The sequence below is a fragment of the Monodelphis domestica genome, chromosome 3 (assembly GCF_027887165.1).
Source record: "Monodelphis domestica isolate mMonDom1 chromosome 3, mMonDom1.pri, whole genome shotgun sequence".
Lineage (NCBI taxonomy): Eukaryota > Metazoa > Chordata > Mammalia > Didelphimorphia > Didelphidae > Monodelphis > Monodelphis domestica.
This window is the reverse complement of record NC_077229.1, coordinates 526,149,492-526,167,591: the sequence shown is the minus strand read 5'-3', so window position 1 is coordinate 526,167,591 and position 18,100 is coordinate 526,149,492. Positions and strand designations below refer to the sequence as shown.

General features: G+C 36.4%; 1 protein-coding gene across 16 annotated transcripts in view; it reads left to right on the top strand.

Annotated features, from left to right (window-relative positions):
* Nucleotides 1-18,100, top strand: part of PPIP5K2 (diphosphoinositol pentakisphosphate kinase 2) — a 110,184-nt gene that overhangs the window by 14,073 nt on the left and 78,011 nt on the right. For 14 of the 16 annotated variants that reach the window (XR_008917961.1, XM_056824967.1, XM_056824968.1 and 11 more), the window contains exons 2-3: nucleotides 9,395-9,488; nucleotides 15,937-16,329. Coding sequence is in view for 15 of the 16 variants with exons in the window: in XM_056824967.1 (XP_056680945.1) it covers nucleotides 16,183-16,329 (147 nt within the window). In the remaining variant the exon portion in view is untranslated. The remainder of the gene's footprint in view (nucleotides 1-9,394; nucleotides 9,489-15,936; nucleotides 16,330-18,100) is intronic. The other 2 variants (XM_056824966.1, XM_056824974.1) reach the window with 1 other exon arrangement.

Genomic DNA, 18,100 nt, shown 5'->3' with positions numbered 1-18,100 from the left:
TTTATCCTTCTCTCTCTTTTTATCCTATCTTCCTCAAAAGGCTTGCTTTTGACCACCTCCTCCTTTAATTGGTCCTCTCTTCTATCATCCTCCTCTCAATATCACTTATCTCCTTCCTCTCTTATTTTCCTTATTGGGTAAAATCGATTTCTATATCCAACTGCGTGTGCATATGTATGTTTGTTTTCTCTCTTTGATTCAATTAAAATGAGAGTGAAGTTCAAACATTGTCCATACCGTCTCACATTTTCCTCTCTACTTATAAAAACTCTTCCTGACACACCTATTTTATGTGAGAAATTTTATTCCCCATTCTACCTTGCCCTTCTCCCAAGGGCATCCGTCTTTCTCACCCATTCATTTTGTTAGAAGAGAGATCATCCTAACCTAATGAATTCAAGCTCATGTCTTTTCTCTATGTAGACTCCTTTTAACTGTTCTAGTAAAGTCCCTAATGATGACTATTTCCTGTTAGGTGGAAATGAAAGATGGAAGATAGCTAGCTGTGTATGTGTAACTGCCTGGGGCCAGGTGCTGCCCGGAATGGCTGCTTCACCATGCCCAGGGTTAGCTTTTATTTTTATACACATTTTCTTGGCACACAGCTACATTATTCAACATATGTGTTCGAATAAAGATAATTGGATAAGTGATACCTTAACTTTTAACAAATCACTTGATTAGCATTCTGAGATCATTTTATACATTTATATTGTAACTATTGATTCTGATAGGATACACAAAGGTTTTGCACAAAACAAGTGATTTCGTCGCAGGTGGCTTAATTTTCTCATTAACCTGTGAGGAGTTTGAGCTTATAGGCAATCAAGGAAAATCTATTACCTTTAATAAAATTAGATAATCAAATTCTAGAGACAATCAACAATCAAGTGGAGAGATCAAGGAGGTACTAGAAATACAATTCAGATTTAATATTAGACTAATCATTTTTCAGAGTTTGTTGGGGAATTTTCCAAGAGTGGTTTTGGCTGGTAAATCAAGTCACTGAGGCATGGTGTACTAAGGCATATTGTACAGGCCTCTCCTTATGAATGATTTATATACTGGCTTAGGAGAATGAATTTCAGTGCATGGGAGTAGGGGATTTCTGGGCATGGCTTTGCAGGCACAGCTTTTGCTAGGAATTATATACCTAAGCAAAAGTTAACCCATGATGGTCTTTTGGGTTTGGTTTTGTGTCTGATCTTTTGCTGATATTTTGGGGAAATAGTGTGCAAGTATTTTGCTCCTATATTATTCCTTCTGAGACTAGGGAGAGAATGATAATCAAGTCAATTCCATTAGTAAGGGATGTTGATGAGAGAAGTCATACAGAGGGGGTTGAGTGGGTGTATGCATCCTGCCAAGGAGCCACTTTGTGACCTTTTGGTTTCCACATGTGACCTTTTCAAGACAGCATGGCCTGATGACTCCCCGCAATGACTCCCTTTCTTTACTGTCTCTTGGCTGAGAGGTCCCAAAGCTGCTGCTGCTGAATGCCTTGGTGAGTGCCCTGTTGCACTTCCAGTCTAAGTACAATAACCAGTCTCAAAAAAAAAAAATTACTTTCATGTACTACTTTTTTTTTTTTGAGACTGGATCTCCTTATTGTGCTTTTGTAGGGGTGGGAAGGCAGGGAATGCATCTTTCATGGAATAGATGTTCAAGAATTTCTAATGAAATTATCAGACTGGAATAGGAATTTTGAAAAGACAAAAAAAAAAAGCCGCAAGTGTCTAGAGAAACTCAAAAAAAGTATAAATTTAGATATCTGGGTTATGTGACCCAAAAGATGGAAGAAAGAGTAGACTTTTCCTCAGTCCTCAAAAGCTCCCAAACCACTCCTAAATAGGAATTTTTTTTTTGTACAAGAAATGAAACATTTCCACTTGTCTTTGGAATCTAGAACACCAAAAACACACCAAGCAACAGTTTCCATTCATTCAGTGCCATTTTCTGCCATATTTATATAACTTTAAATGAAAAAGGACTAAACAAACAATCCATTAGAACAATAGGGGCTGGATGGATGTGATAAACAAGACAATAATCTGTTTACAAGAAACCTCTATGAAGCAAACACAAAGAATAAAAATGAAAGACTGGATAAAATTTACTATGCATAAGTCAGATGCAAAAAAGCATGAGTTTCAATCATATTCTCAGACCAAACCAAAGTAAACATTCACAGAACTAATAAAGAAATGCATTATGCTGGAAAGAAGCACAATGAACCAACATTTGTGTTAAACATATTTACCAGTGGCATCTAAATCCCAAAAGAAAAATTAACCAAACTGCAAAAAAAGACATAACTTGCAATGTTAGGAGACTAAAAAAAATTTTCTCCTTTCTGCATTGGGCAAATCTAATAGATACACACAGAGGAAAAACTGATCATCTGAACAAACTTGGAGATTTTAGAACTAAAGATTTATGGCATATTTTAGAAAGATTCTTTTAAATCCTAACCTTAAAAATCAAAACCAGCATTTTCATGTATACACATAAGACAAAAAAATTCTATAGAAAACAGTAAATCTCATTTTCATAGCATTTTCTTTTTATTCAGCCTATATAATAAAGTCTACACATTACTTTAAAAACCATCCTGGTTGTGTTTCCTCCTGAACTTGCTTTTATTCTCTTTTATACGTTAAAAAAAATGTTGCAATGGTTCTTTTCCCCCTGCCTCCCATAACCTTTACTTTTTCTCCTACAATTAAAAACAGAGAGGAGGAAAAGACTCTTGTAACAAATCAAACTAAAGTTGGTTTGGTACCATATACCATAGTCAAGCTTCTTTGGCAAAACTCTCCATTGTGTATTTATATTTTTTCTTTTCTATTTGAATTTTTCATTTTTTTACCAAGAGCTATAAATTATGGCATACATTCCTTCCTAGTTGTCTTTCAGATTTATTTACTCTTTTGAACTATTCTGAAATTTCTTGTTCTAGATATTTTTTTGGTATAATTTCATCAGATATTGGTTCACTTTCCTTTAGTGTGCAATATTTGTTTAGAATCTTATAATCCCTTGTTTTACGGTCTTCTGTTAATTTATCTGTTTATGTTCTAGGGTTTTATTGTATTTTTTTCTACTTGAAATCTTTAGTGTTTTACTTTTCTTTAAATAGTTATAATATTGACTTTCTATCTTTAATCTGTCAACTTGCATAGTGGAAGGTGAAATCTCATAGTTTTAATTATTTCTTTTACCACTAGTATTTTCAACCATGATTTCATTAAGTCATTTTTATTTTGTAACTTTTTTCAAAAAGTTATTTTATATCCTTTCATTACTTATCTAATAAGGAATAACTCAATGCATGCATATATATATATATTTATGTTGTAGAAATCAATTTTGTATCTGTGATATTTGATACAAATATTTTTTCTACTCTACTAATCACCCAGAATCCATCCTGGGAAGTCTAGAAATTGGAGGCCCCACCATTACAGGGGAATGATCCCATCTCCTTTGACTACCTAGAACCCTTCCCAGGTCTTTCTCCAGCTCCTTCTATAAGAGGGAGGTTGTCCATTCTATTCCTTTCTGTGAAATGGAGGACACGTAGGGCTTACCAGCTCCTTTTCCTCTCTAAATTCTCCCAGTCATCAGATCTAACAGTGTACCCTAGGCCTCGCCATCAGTCCTGCTATTGTACACATAGAGATTTACAGCCTTTCTGTCTGCCTTGAAGTTTAACTTGCTTCTCTATGTTTTGAATGATTAAATTATGAGCACTTTGAAAACTAAGGACTGACTCGCTTTTTCTATTTGACTCTCCAGTCTTTGGCACATATTTGTTTAAAAAACTTTTCTACTTTTTGGAGTCAGTTATATATTTTGTAATCTCTCTGTCCCTTATTGGGTGAAGGATTCTCTCCCAACCCCTAATTGTAAAAGAGCCTGGTCTGCTTCTCTTTGAATGTTTTGATTTTGTTGGTTTTTTCCTAGTGGAATGCCTTCTAGCTTGACATCTTTTTAGAGCATACTGTGGTGTATGGTACCAAACCAACTTTAGTTTTCTGACTGACTCTTGTCAGACAGGGAGTGCTTCACCAAGTAATAGGTTTATCTAACACGAGGTGAAGAGTTTTGATTGCCTCTATTCTGTTACATTGGTGGACTTTTCTATTTTTAGGTAATAAGAATAGAGATTGGCTTTGTAATTTCAGTGGTATAAGAAAATTCCACACAAGAAAACTCCTTTATATGCAGTTTGGCATATGATCTGTAATTTAGGAATGTAGAAAATTGTCTCGGACACTAAGAAGTTAAGAAATAATTCTTAAGGTCACCGGGAAGACTTGAACTCAGACCTTCCTCCAAAGTGAGCTCTCTGTTCACTATGCCATACTTCTCTATTATTTAATCAGTACTATATCATTTTGGTTACTATACTTCATAATGAAGTCTAATTTTGTCCCGCATCCTTGATTTCTACTTTTTATCATTCTTTAGTTTTCTAGGCCTTTTTAAAAAGTTCTAAATGAATTTTGATATTTTCTCTCCCTTTCAAAAGTATGCCGTTAGTGGTGGTTGTTCAGTTGTATCTGACTCTTCAGGATCTCATTTTGAGGTTTTCTTGGCAGAGATGCAGGAGTAATTTGCCATTTCCTTCTCCAGTTCATTTTACAGATGAGGAACTGAGACAAACAGGGTTAAGTGGCATTGTATCTCCTAGCTGCCCTTTGGCAATTGGACAAAAAACTAAATCTGTCTCTTTTCTGATTTTCTGAGGCCTCAAAGGCTGTCATTATGTCATTTGCAGGTTATGATCATTTTGTATATATTTTTGGCCAATATTTATATCTGTTCCCTCTCATTACTGTCACTGGTGTTTTTATAACTTTGTCAATAAACAATGGGGAAAGGGACTTTTAAAAATACTTATAATTTTCTTATCTCCTAATCAGATCAGTTAATGGTTTGTTTTTCCGTTCTATATGCCCCTCGTTTTCCATTTTCCCTATCCCTATCATTTCAATTAATTTGTTAGTTTATCATTTCTGGAGGGTTTTGGCTTCCTGGTTTATTTCCTCATTTTATTAGTTACATCTGTTTACTCCTCTGTTCACATCACAAACATTCTGATCCAAACTGTCATTGATTTTCATCCGCACCACTGCAACCACTGCGGAATGGCTCGCACGCCCTCCTCCAGTCTGCTGGCCACCACGCTGCCAAACGTCAGCCCGGGCCCAAAGCTCTCCGGTGTGGCCCCATCCTTAGAGTGAAAGGCCGGCTCCTGGGCTTGGGGTGACCTTTGCAACCCAAATTCCTCTTCGTGCCTGCACGCTGCGTTCCAAGCACAAGGCACGTGTCACGCTCTCATGTCCGGATGTACACCTTCTGACTTCCTCTCTTTCGGTGCTACCAAAGTAGTCAGAAAAACCAAGGCTTTCATTAGGAAGGGACAAGTCTCCTGGGAATGACACCCTGCTAGATGTAGGGGAACAAAGGGACTGAGGCAGCCGAGGAAAAGGAGGAGGTCCAGACAGGCACTACAGCGAGGGGCCCGTGCTCTGTAATGGACTGCCTAGTAAAGGACTTGGGCCTAAGGGGGTATCCCTTGGGACCCAAGAGATGCTGAACACCCGATGGGATTAGCCATGCCCTATTCAACTGCTTGAAGGGCTAGGTTAGGGCTAGTGAGACGAGAAAAGCGGACTTTCGCCCAGGACAAGGTCATTTATGTGTTCCTTTTCCTTGTTTGTACTTTGCTTTTTGTATGAGCATATTTGCTGTTTTCTTGGATAGAAGCAGCTCCTTTTGGAGGAAACTGTTGCATTTAGTAATTGTTTTTGTACTAAGTATCGACTCACTTGTTAGATACTTAACAAGTGCTTGTTTGCATGATTGTTGCATCACATTGAAACACAGAATTGAAAGAATTTAGCTGCTGGACTAAAACTTCGAGAACTAGTTGGAGCATAGGGCCTTTGGGTGTTCTATGGCTGTTGTTTATATATAAAGATTTCAAAATTAATTTCCTTTTAGGATTAGTTTTTAAAAAATACACATTTGAGTTCTAGTTTCCTTCCTCCTTCACCCACTCAAAAGACATGTAAAGTCATGCAGAAAAGTTTATATGACATTTCAAGATTTGTTGAACACTGTCTATATGTCATTTGATCCTCAGAACAACCTGTGCGACAAGTGCTAATAATTCTATTTATTTATTTGTAGTGCTTCCCATGGTTACATGATTCATGTCCCCCTCTCCCAAGCGGACAAGCACTTCCATTGGGTTATACGTGTATTATTGTTCAAGACCCATTTCCATGTTATTCATATTTGCAGTAGAGAGATCTTTTAATGCCCAAACACCTAATCCTATACCCAATTGAACCACATATTTTTTCTTCTGCATTTCTCCTCCCACAGTTCTTTCTCTGGATGTGGATTTCGTTCTTTCTCCTAAGTTCTTCTGGAATGTCCTGGGTCACTGCATTGCTGCTAGTAGAAAAGTCTATTACATTTGATTATGGTGTGTGTGTACACAGTCTCTGTGTACAGTGTTTTCCTGGTCCTGCTCCTCTCACTCTGCATCACTTCCTGGAGGTCTTTCCAATTCACATAGAATCCCTCCAGTTCACTTTTTCATTCAGCACCATAATATTCCATCACCATCTGATACCACAATTTATTCAGCCATTCCCTCATCGAGGAACACCCTCTCATTTTCCAATTGTTTTTCCACTATAAAAATTGTGGCTATGAATATTCTTGTACAAGTCTTTTTCCTTATTATCTCTTTGGGGGTACAAACCTAGCAGTGGTATGGCTGGATGAAAGGGCATGTAGCCCTTTGGATATAACTCCAAATTGCCTTCCAGAATGGTTGGATCAATTCGCAACTCCACCAGCAATGGATTAGCGTCCCCACTTTGCCACATCCCCTCCAACATTTATTATTTTCCTTTGCTGTCATACTAGCCAGTCAACCAGGTGTGAGGTGGTACCTCAAAGTTGTGTTGATTTGCATTTCTCTGATCTGAAGGGATTTAGAACGCTTTTTTATGTGATATTGATAGTTTTGATTTCTTCATCTGAAAACTGCCTATTCATATCCCTTGACCATTTATTAATTAGAGAATGGTTTGATGTTTTTTTTTTGCTTAGTTCATTACATATTTGGGAAATTAAACTTTTGTCAGTTTTATTATAAAACATTTTCCCACTTTGTTTTGTTCCTTCTAATTGTGGTTGCATTGGTTTTGTGTGTACAAAACCTGTCTAATTTACTATAATAAAAATCATTCACTTTATATTTTGTAATGTTCTCTGTCTCTTGCTTGGTCTTAAATTCCTTCCTTTCCCATAGATCTGACACATATACTATTCTATGTTCACCTAATTTATTTATGATTGCACTTTTTATATTTAAGTCATTTACCCATTTTGAATTTATTTTGGTATAGGGTATAAGATGTTGATCTAAACCTAATTTTTCCAATACTGTTTTCAAATTTTCCCAGAATCCCTATTTTTACAGATAGGAAACAGAGTCAGAGAAGTTAAGGGACTTGCCCAGAATTCCATAGCCACTAAGTTTCTGAAGTGGAAGTTGAAGTCTAACTGGTTCTTAAGCATAACACTAACTTTTATGCCCTACTGTCTCCTTTTCAAACTAATGAGACCTGGGGGGTGGGGTATGGTAGTGTCTCAGAAGTTCTAATAGAGCTGGATGAGACTTTAGAACTTACTGCCCTCACTTTACAGATAAGGAAATAGGCCCAAAGAATTCAAGTTCTGATTTGCTTGGCCAAATGGTAAATTTTAGTCAGAATTTCAGCCTAGGTTTTTGGATTCTAAATCTTTCCAGTTTTCTGCTGAAGTGCATTGCCTCCTTCAGCTTGATTCCACCCCAGTGAAGGCTTAGGTAAACTCCTTCCTTCAGGAATAGCCAGGAGACTGACCAACTAAATAGAAATGGATTTATTATGTTAATTATGTTTTGCCTTGCAAATTATTAATATAGCAGAGATTGTGCCTAGGAAGAATTGGAGACCATCCACATGGTATAATAAAGGTAAAGCTGAAACGGCCACCTGTTTCAAAATATCTCCCTGACACACTGTACACTGCTGGTCGAGTGTGAATTGATACAAAAATTCTGGAATGCAATTCGGAACTTTGCTCAAAGGGCTTTAAAAGAATGCCTGCCCTTTGATCCAGCAAAACCACTGCTGGGTTTGTACCCTAAAGAGATAATAATAAATGTTTGTACAAAACTATTCAGAGCCACATTTTTTTGTGGTGGCAAAAAATTGGAAAATGAGGAGGAATGGCTGAACAAATTGTGGAATGTAATGGTGATGGAATATACTGTGCTGTAAGGAATGACGAGCTGGAGGATTTCTGTATGAAGTAGAAGAAGCTCCAGAAACGGATGCAGAGAGAAATGAGCAGAACCAAGAGAACATTCTACACAGAAAGTGAAGCATTATGGAACAATCCAATGTAATGCGTTTTTCTACTACAAGATAATCCCAAGGGACTTAAGAGAAAGAATGCTATCCACATTAAGAGAAAGAACAATGGGAGTAAAAATACAGAAGAAAAACAAATGATATCATTTGTTTATATGGATATATGATTGGGGGTTTAGTTTTTGAAAGATTGCTCTGTTGCAAAAATGAATAGGTATATGTGATAACATTTGTATAACCCAGTGGAAGTGCTTATTGGATCTGGGAGAGGGGAGAGAAAGAAAATGAATTAAGTAAACATGGGAAAATATTTTAAAATTAAAATAAAAAAATGTCCCTGACCTATATAGAATCCTCACTATAAAGTGATGGTTAGATTGGATAGTTGCATTGTCTCCAGATAAAGTCAGAATAAACATTTGTTACTTTGGTGGGGCTTTGGGGACCCTTTTAGAACACTGGCAGCGAAATATTTTTATTTGTTAGTGGAAAAGCTTTGGCCTTAAGAACACAATAGATAGATACATTTTTGAAATACATAAAGAAACTCTAGAACCATTATTTCTTTTTTATTATTAAAAAAAAAAAAAAACCTTACCTTCCATCTTGGAGTCAATACTGTGTATTGGCTCCAAGGCAGAAGAGTGGTAAGGGCTAGGCCATGGGGGTCACGTGACTTGCCCAGAGTCACACAGCTGGGAAGTGTCTGAGGTCAAATTTGAACCTAGGACCTCCCGTCTCTAGGCCTGACTCTCAATCCACTGTGCTACCCAGCTGCCCCCTAGAACCATTATTTCTAAGAAAAGGTATTTAGAATTCCAAAAGACTTAGAAACAACTTTTGAAACTCAACTTATACATAAGTTCAGAACTGTATTTTACACATCTATAATGTTATGTTTCTATATACTCTCTGAAATATTTTACTATATCAATTATCTATTTTAGACTATAGTCTCTTGGAGGTAATGGACCTGGGATTGTGGCAATTTCACTCACCCAATAAAGCATCAAGCACAGAATAAAACATCTGAGTACATCGGTAAGTTTAGACAAATAATGGCTTTCCCTTCTATATAACAATAAGTTTAAAAAAACATATAATTATAGGTAGTTAGCCCTATCCTTCTGTAGGCTGAAGTCAATAAGCTATTCTCATTAAAATCATTATTTTTTCAGGAGATAATGTAAAAGAACCTTTGTAATCGTAGCTGAAAAGGATGGGAGAGAAAGGAAAACAACCTATATTGTAAGATACCCTAGAGCAGCATTGGTGAAGGTTTTCAAGTTCACATGCCCAAATTGCAACTTCAGGCTGCCTGTGAGCCCCTCTGCTTTACCCCAGAGAGCAGAGGGAGGAAGTGCTCACTTTGGGCAGCTGAATATGCAGAAAATGTCCTATTGTGCTGGCAAGAGGGGGAATGGAGCAGCTCCCCTGTGCTGGCTTAGTACGTGTGCCAATACTTCGCCAATGCTGCCCTAGAGAATAGCTGCAATGTTATGAAGAAGAAAAGCAGCTGAGACACCTGGATGTTCACAAGAGACAAAAATTCAAGGAAGAAGCCAATAGTAAAATGTCAGTATCCAAAGGCACTACAATATTAAACACAAACAAATAAGCTACAGGTCTTGGTGCAGAGAGGCTCATTTGATTTCATGGATATTACTCAGCATTGATAGGGTAAGCTCCGTGACTAGAATATGACTCTGGATGGATATACTTAATTCAAAAGACAAGTTTTTATTTTAAGGCATGCTTATGAAAGCAAGTTCAAGAACCTGTGAAAAAATATGGTGGAGAACTTTGGGTGAAGATCAATGACGTTAGAAATTGTGGCATTGCTGTCATAAAGATAGATTACAGTTCTGAATTCCAAAAAAGAAAATAAATTAGTTTTAAAAACAGATCACAAACCCAGCTTAGAAGTTGGATATTGCAAGGAGAAGAGACTTCAATTATCCAGATATATATACCAGAGTCCTCTCTTTTCCAAAAGCAGCCAATAATTTCTTGCTTTGCCTTGCCTTGCCTTGCCTTAAGGATATTTTCATCATTCCAAAGATGGAGAAACAAACATGAGGTAATTCTACATTCTACATCTGATTGTTTACTAATAAGGAAAAACTAATTGCTGGGATCATAATATTGGGAACCTTAGGGAAATGGTGCTTTATAAACAAGTTTGTGGTAGAAGAGATGAAAATCAGGAAAAGTACTTTGTATCCTGTATTTTGGGAGAGTAAACTTGAAAGAAGGGAGATTCTGTTGAGCAAGAAAAAGAAGTGTTGTTCCTATGGGTGCCAAGGGTACTTGTCGCCTAACTAGATACTTTTAATTCTATAAAGAAGGTAAAAGCAAGGTGAAAGTAAAAGAGAATAAATATCAAACTAAGTTGCAATACTCTAAAAATGCTGTCAGTAATGCTAAAGCTCAGAGTCAGTTCAGACTAGAAAGGAAAGGCAAGGACAAGAAAAATGGGTTTTAAAGCTGTGTTGAAAAGAGAAGGAATAGAAGAGCTAGAAGAAATGATAACTGATATTATTTCATTCTTAATCTATTTCTGTTTTCTCTTCCAAAGTGAATGACCTTTGGATTAGAAATCACAGAAGTCACTAATCAGAATTCTTATCCTTGGATACCAAGACGTCCAGTAGATGTGATAATAGAACCACTATTAGTAATTTTTTCTTTTTTATTCTAGATGTAGTCATCAGCTGCCAAAGATTTCAGTATACAAAGAACAGAAAAAGGAATGTATATAAAACCATGAACTAAAACTATGTGATTTTTTAAATCTATATTAAATATAATGGTAATAAGAATTAATTAAATATTCAATAATAAAAATATTAAATAAATTTATATAAAAATTTAAAAATAAAATGAAATAATACATTTAAATAAATAGTAGTAAGAAAATCTCCCATTTTTGTACCTCCTTCTGAACTACCAGCATTCCAGAGGATCATAAATGTCAAGCATGAAAGGAGGACCCTAGACCCCAGGTTATATTATTCCACCTCATCTTTTTAATAGATGAAGATACTGAGGCCCAAGGATCTTAGGTCACTTGTGTAAGGTCACATAGTAAATATCAGAGGAGACATGTGATCCACTAAGGCCAGAACCAGTTTGCTTTCCATTGTGCTATGATACCACCTATTTGATATGCCTTTATCTCCGAGCCCCATCTTTTTTCAACTCTGCCAGTCAGATGAGTATGAGATGGAACCTTGGTATTGTTCAATTTTAATTTTTCTTATTACTAATGATCTTGTGTGGTCTTTCACATAGTTGATGATAGCTTGCATTTCTTCATTTAAAAATATCTTTTTGTATCTCCTGACCACGTCTATATTTGTATCACAGATATCTTAGATGCCAAACCCTTTTAAAAGTAGATTGCTGCAACGGCTTTTCCCCCTGTAAGTTAACAGCCTTCTAATATAACTTGCCTCACTTTTTGAAAACGCTGTCTTTTAACCACTATTTGGGAATAGGACATATTCTTTTAAATCTGTAATAATTTCCATTACATGTTGGATATATTACCTAATTTCGAATTGCAGGAATGCAAATAAGCCAAAAAGAAGTGGGTTTATTGAGAAAGGGCCAGTTTCACAATAAAGCTGGACTCTGGTCAAGACCAAAGACAGAGAACCTTCTGAGATGGCCTACTTTATACCCAAAGAATATCGCAATTTTTATAGTAGTTTAAAACTAATCTAAGACAATTTATATACTTTGACAAAAATAGAAAGATGCAGAAGTAGTAGAGTTCATTGGTTGAAGCAGCTAGGAAATACTTCTATGGTAGACAAAGTCACTTGATGGACATGGGAGAGTGGGGGGTCCTAAACCCAACTTTCTAAGACCATCATGTGATTAGGATGATGTATACCAGAGTGGAGGAGAGGTACTGAGAAAAGACAATCATGTGGTGCAAGGGGAAGCTAGTATCATATTCATTAAATGCTGAAAAACAACTTGATGAAAACTTGTTTACTTGAATCTAACTTTAAAACTTAAACTAAAACAATCAGAAAAACACTACTAAAATCACAAGGAGTGTTATAATATTGATTTGTTATTTAACTATTGTGGGTTTTTAAATTAATAACTTATATTTTATAATGCTTTATTAATAATAACTGAAGCAAAAGAACTGCCTGAACTCATCCTCTTGCTGGTCAAAGAGAGAAAGAGGGAGGAGTTACAGCCACTTAAATACACACAAAATCACACAAAACATGGGGATGTAGGAAAAGGGAATTTTGGGAAATACTAAGGGACTTCTGGGGGATGAAGTCCAAAGGTTCAAAATCTCCATTTATACACTATCCTAAAATTATAATTGTGGTTAACCAAAAACTACTGCTAACGTTACTAATCTCTTAATCATCACAAAAAAAGGGGTAGGGGATTTCTTACTCACAGATAACCATTATCAGAGAAATTGACTATATTTTTTTTCCTATTAAATGTGACAATTCTGATAAGTTTTTCAATTTTAGTTCACCAAAATTGTTCATCTTATCTCCTAAAATCACTTGTATCCTTTGTCTGGTCAATAACTTCTATCTATAATTTTGAATGGTACTTTCCTTCCTTGTTCTTTTAATGTTTTTTAATCCTTTTTTTTTCCAAGAAATTTAAATTACATATCCATTTGGGTTTCCTTGAGGTATACAGTGTGAAATGCTTATATAACTTAAATTTCTGCCCTACTGTTTTTTCACATTTCCAGAAGGTTTTATAACTTTTTTTCAAATACTTATCCTATTAACTATATAGATTTTTCAGGTGTTCATTTGCTTTCTGGATCTTTTATGCCTCATCTGTTTGATCAGATTACTTTTTTAAACCAGTGCCAAATGGTTTTGATGATATTGCTTTTTAATAATTATAATACATTTAAGTAGTTTAAAATCTGGTATTGCTAAGTTACATTCTTTCCCACATTTTTCCTTTTCCTTTTTACTTGACATTCTTGATCTTTTATTACCACAGATAAAGGGAGCTTTTTTTTTTTAATTCTACAAATCACTATATGAGAGTTTTAATGTTATCATGTATCCAAAAATGTCATTTTTAGTGTATTGGCATAACTGACTCATAATCAGTTCTGTTATCTCTTATATCTCCAGGTCTGTTTTTGTTTCTATAAAAAGTGCTTTGTTGTGTTCAAATAAGACGTGCCTATGTCTTGTCAGATCTTCTTTTCCTCTCCATATTCTTATACTTTTCTGATGTATCTGGTTTTGATTAGTAGAACCCACCCTGCCACCACACACACACACTTCTTCCTTAATGTGTTCCTTTTTCTTCTCTCCCTTTTCTTTAATCTTTTGAAACAAAATTGCATTAAACTATAGCCAGACCCCAAGTTTCTCTTTCCTTTTGTAACAGTTAAAATTAGTTTCTCTACTAAAAGTATTACATTTTATGGGGTTTATTAAAGATTATTAGAATTAAGAAATGAAGAAAATACAAAATAAGAGAGCATGTGCCTAGGCACAGAGCCCATTCACAGCCACTTACATCTTGCCTGCGTGTGCTTAGAAGCGGTAGCAGAGAAAGAGAGACCAAGTAGGCGGTACAGTCAGTTTAAATACAATTTTTGTTCTCGGCCCAGGTGGGAATTCAGGTGATATTATAGGGAATTCTGGGTACTGCCAAGGACTTCTGGGGATTGAAATCTCTGGGGTTCAAATCTCCATTTTTACACTTTTTGATCCTTCAAAACATTGGAGTACTGAATAAGCAAAGTTCTTGTGTACCTTTTTAGAATGTACGTAGTGGCCATCCTTTAGCTACTTTCAATTGTCAATTATTTATCTTTCTTTATTTCTCTTGTTTGCTGTGGTTTCATTTAAGAGGTTCTATAAAGATCCCATCTTCTTATCAGGAATGCTGAAAACTAGAAACCTGAGCTATTGACTCCCAAGGTCATCATTCTCTCTATTGGGCCTTGCTACTTTTGTAAACTTTTCTTCTGTACTGGCCAATGTAAGCATCGTGGTCGTTTTTATTGAGAGCATAAGATTGAAAGACCTGGGAAAGCAGTGAGAAAATGCATAGTTTAGCTTCATGTAGGTCCAGCATTCTACAGTCGTGTGTGTTGGAAAGAATGATTGCTTTGGTAGGTTTGAATTCCAACTGGAGAGCGTGTCTTTTGTGACCTTAGTCTAGACTGTTTTTCTTTGTTGACTTCAGTCTTTATCCGAAGTGAGAGGGTTGAATTAAATGACTAATTCATTAAATCTTCCTCGATAGGCATTTAAATCGTCCTCTAGACTTAGTGTAAGACCCTGAGGGCTCAGACTTTTGATATCATTTACCAGTTGCTTGAGTGTAAAATGACCATGGAAAGCTCCAGGCACTCTTGGATACTTTCCTTTCCCTTTGCTGACCCATATCAGGGTGAATAGACTTCTCCTAACGATGATGAGGTAAATCTCCTTTACTTGACCATTTGAATGGCAAAGTGCAGTTGCCCCATTTCATTCCAATATTGAGTACAAACTCCAGAATGACTTTCATGAATCCAGCCCAGAATTGCTGGGGATGTAATAGATTATTATCGAGTAGTAAGTAACGAGCATGAAGAATGTAGAGAAACGGAGGGGAATTGGCATGAACCGGATTAGAATGAGAAATCCTTTTGGCAGAATAAATACACCATCTTGCAGCGGAATGTGTAAGATCACTAAAAGAAGACCAGCGCTCAAGTAGCCGACCAACCCCTAATAGCATCAGGCCACACACGATGAGACAAACCTCTTTTTTTCAGCAGGGAGGTAAGAGCCCATGAGGGCGACATACGGCGTGTGTCGTTGGCCATTGTCACTGTACTCAACGGTGTATCTTATAGGAGGGTTCATAGTGAGCTAAGAGAGGGCTATCCTGGGAACGACAATGAAAAAAGATGTCATCGATTTAATTTACTTCTGAAAAATGTCTAAAAGATGAAGTACTTTTCTGTTATTGGGGATCGGCGATGTAAATTTTAATATGAATAATGGAAGATTCATCTATAGGAATAATTCAAAGAGGCTTAGAAAAGCGTGTTGGGGGGGTGCAGATTAAGTCCAGTTCCTCTCTTACAGGGGAAAGAAAGAAAGAAACAAGTTCCTCGTACAAGTACAAGTCATCTGCAAGTGCTTTTATCAAGTATCATTTGATCCTTGATAACACTATAAGGCACGTGTTTTTATCTCCACATTGCAGTTAGAGAAGCAGGCCGACGGGTTAAAGAACTTGCTCAGGGTCAGCATGGCAGCATTCTCTGCTATACCACCTCGTTACCTCTGGGCAGCTCCTATTAAGGAAGGGAACATTGTTGGTTTCCCTCACCACGGGTAAAATTTTTAAATGAAAGGAATTCACTTATTTCCCAAATGTCATCTAATCAGGTCTAACCTGAGTATCACTGCCATCGCTTTTCCTGAAACTATTATAAATTATTATTTCTATTCTTGTTTCTTAGGTAAAAGACTCGTCTCAGGGAAATCTTGATTTTGTGCTTTTGAACTTGAATCAACAATGAAGACCTGATATCTGGGAACAAAAGAACAACTTGGCTGCTGACTTTCTTATCAGAATTTTGAGTGATTGTGTGAGCAGAAACAAGCTGCAAGGGACTTTGGTGTCACCCAGCTATTGGAAGAATGCACTACCCTGCGACTATTTACTTAACTACTATTCACATGTAGATCATTTAGTTTTTCTGACCATGTCTGTCTCTGAAATAGTAAGTAGCATTCCTAGATTCTTTGTTGGGACTGAAGAGGGAGACGGAGATGAGTTGGATTCCACCAAATCTGGAAGTTTTGAGCACTTCTATGAACATGGGGATGAAGAAGAAGATGAAGATGATTCTGTAAGTTTCTGTGAATTTTTTGGGAAGGAAAAAAAACCCCTGAAATAGAATCAAGTGTTTCCTAGAAAACTATCTATACTTTCCATTTTGCCCTGCTGTTCTGAAATCGTTAATATTCTCCAGATAAGGATTTTGGGCAAAGAACTAGCTTAAACTCAGCATTTGTCTTTTGTATCTTTCTCAGTTGGGGAAATGATTGAGTATTTTGTTCTTAAAATAAACTTGCTTTTCTCAATGAAAGTAAATCATCTAGTGACTTGATAACCTTCTGCCCTTAGTCACTAGAATTGGAAAGCAAGATTTACTTTATATTATATTTGTAATAGAGGGGAGGACCAAGCCGTTCCAAGAAAATGGTGGCTCTTTAAATTTTCATGTTGGAATAATGAGCACCTACCACGTATGTGAAAGACACTATGGTAGGCTCCAAGAATACCAAAGCAAAAATGAAATAGACTGTACTTTCAAGGAGAGCTTCCCTCCATCCTACAGAAACAAGCAGGTGGATAGACAAATCATTATGAGATATAAACACAGTAATGGGAAGGAAGGAATTCACTAACAGTGGAGGAAAGCATCCTTATGATGGTGCCTAAACTGAGTCTTAAGGAAAAGGTTAGGAGTGGGGGAGAAGGATGTCTGCTTTAATGCATGAACAAACAGCTCGTGCTAAGGAATGTCTCCTCTAGAGAACAGTTAATGAATATCTTGGAGCCATCTTTAGTTTTCCATTTTCAGAATAAAATACTTAGCACATTTGCTCCAAATATTCAAACCAGTTCTGTTGAATAATCTTTCATAAACTGAATATCCATAACCTGTTGAGTTTTGTTATATGGCCTAAGGACACCAATTTATATCTAATTTTTATTTTTTTAATACAACTTTACCAGCAAGAGAGATGCAGAAATATGATTGCAAAAACAGGACACAAATTAATGTTGAGAATACACTTTTAAAGAAAAGTATGTAAATGTGAAATTTTTCTTAGAGGATTCTTCCTTAGTTATAGCATCTTTCTTAAATGGAGATCTTGGGAAAACAGCTTTAGTTATCAAAACCACCATTGACTTAAAAGTGGTGAGTTGAATTAAGATTTACCCCTAGTAAATAATTCATTGTTGTTTAGTTTCAGTTCTGTCCAGCTCCTTGTGACCCCATTTGGGGGAAGGGGGGCAGTGATACTGGAGTGGGCTGCTCTTTTCTCCTCCACTCATTTTATAGATGAGGAAACAGAGGCAAACATGATTAAGTGAATTGCCCAGGATCACACAGTAAGTATCCAAGTGTGGTTAGATTTGAACTCAGGAAGATGAGTCTTCTGACCCCAGGCCTGGCACTCTATCTGCTACACTACTTAGCTGCCCCAAATAAGAATTCAGGGTAGAAGAACGAGTGAGACAGCAGATACAGAAGATTTAATTGGCCTAGGAAGGTTGTTTGTACAGTCTGGAGTTCACTTAGCAAAAAAATACAATAAATATGGAGTCAGATGATCCGGGTTCAAACCCTTCCTGCTCTGCTACTGTTAGCCAGTCACTTTACCTTTTTGCTTCTCCCTCTCCCCTTTTTTCATCTCATCTGTAACATGAGGAGATTGGACTGTAGCCCTCCAAGTTCTTCTATGATTCTAATAGCATCTTAGCTTTATTCTTGAAACTCAATCTGTTTTGGTATAGGAGGAAGTAACTCAAAAATGTGGATGGTCTTAATTGTAGCAATAAGCAAGTGTTATTTCATTCTACATTTTTAATATTTAGATTTTAAACCA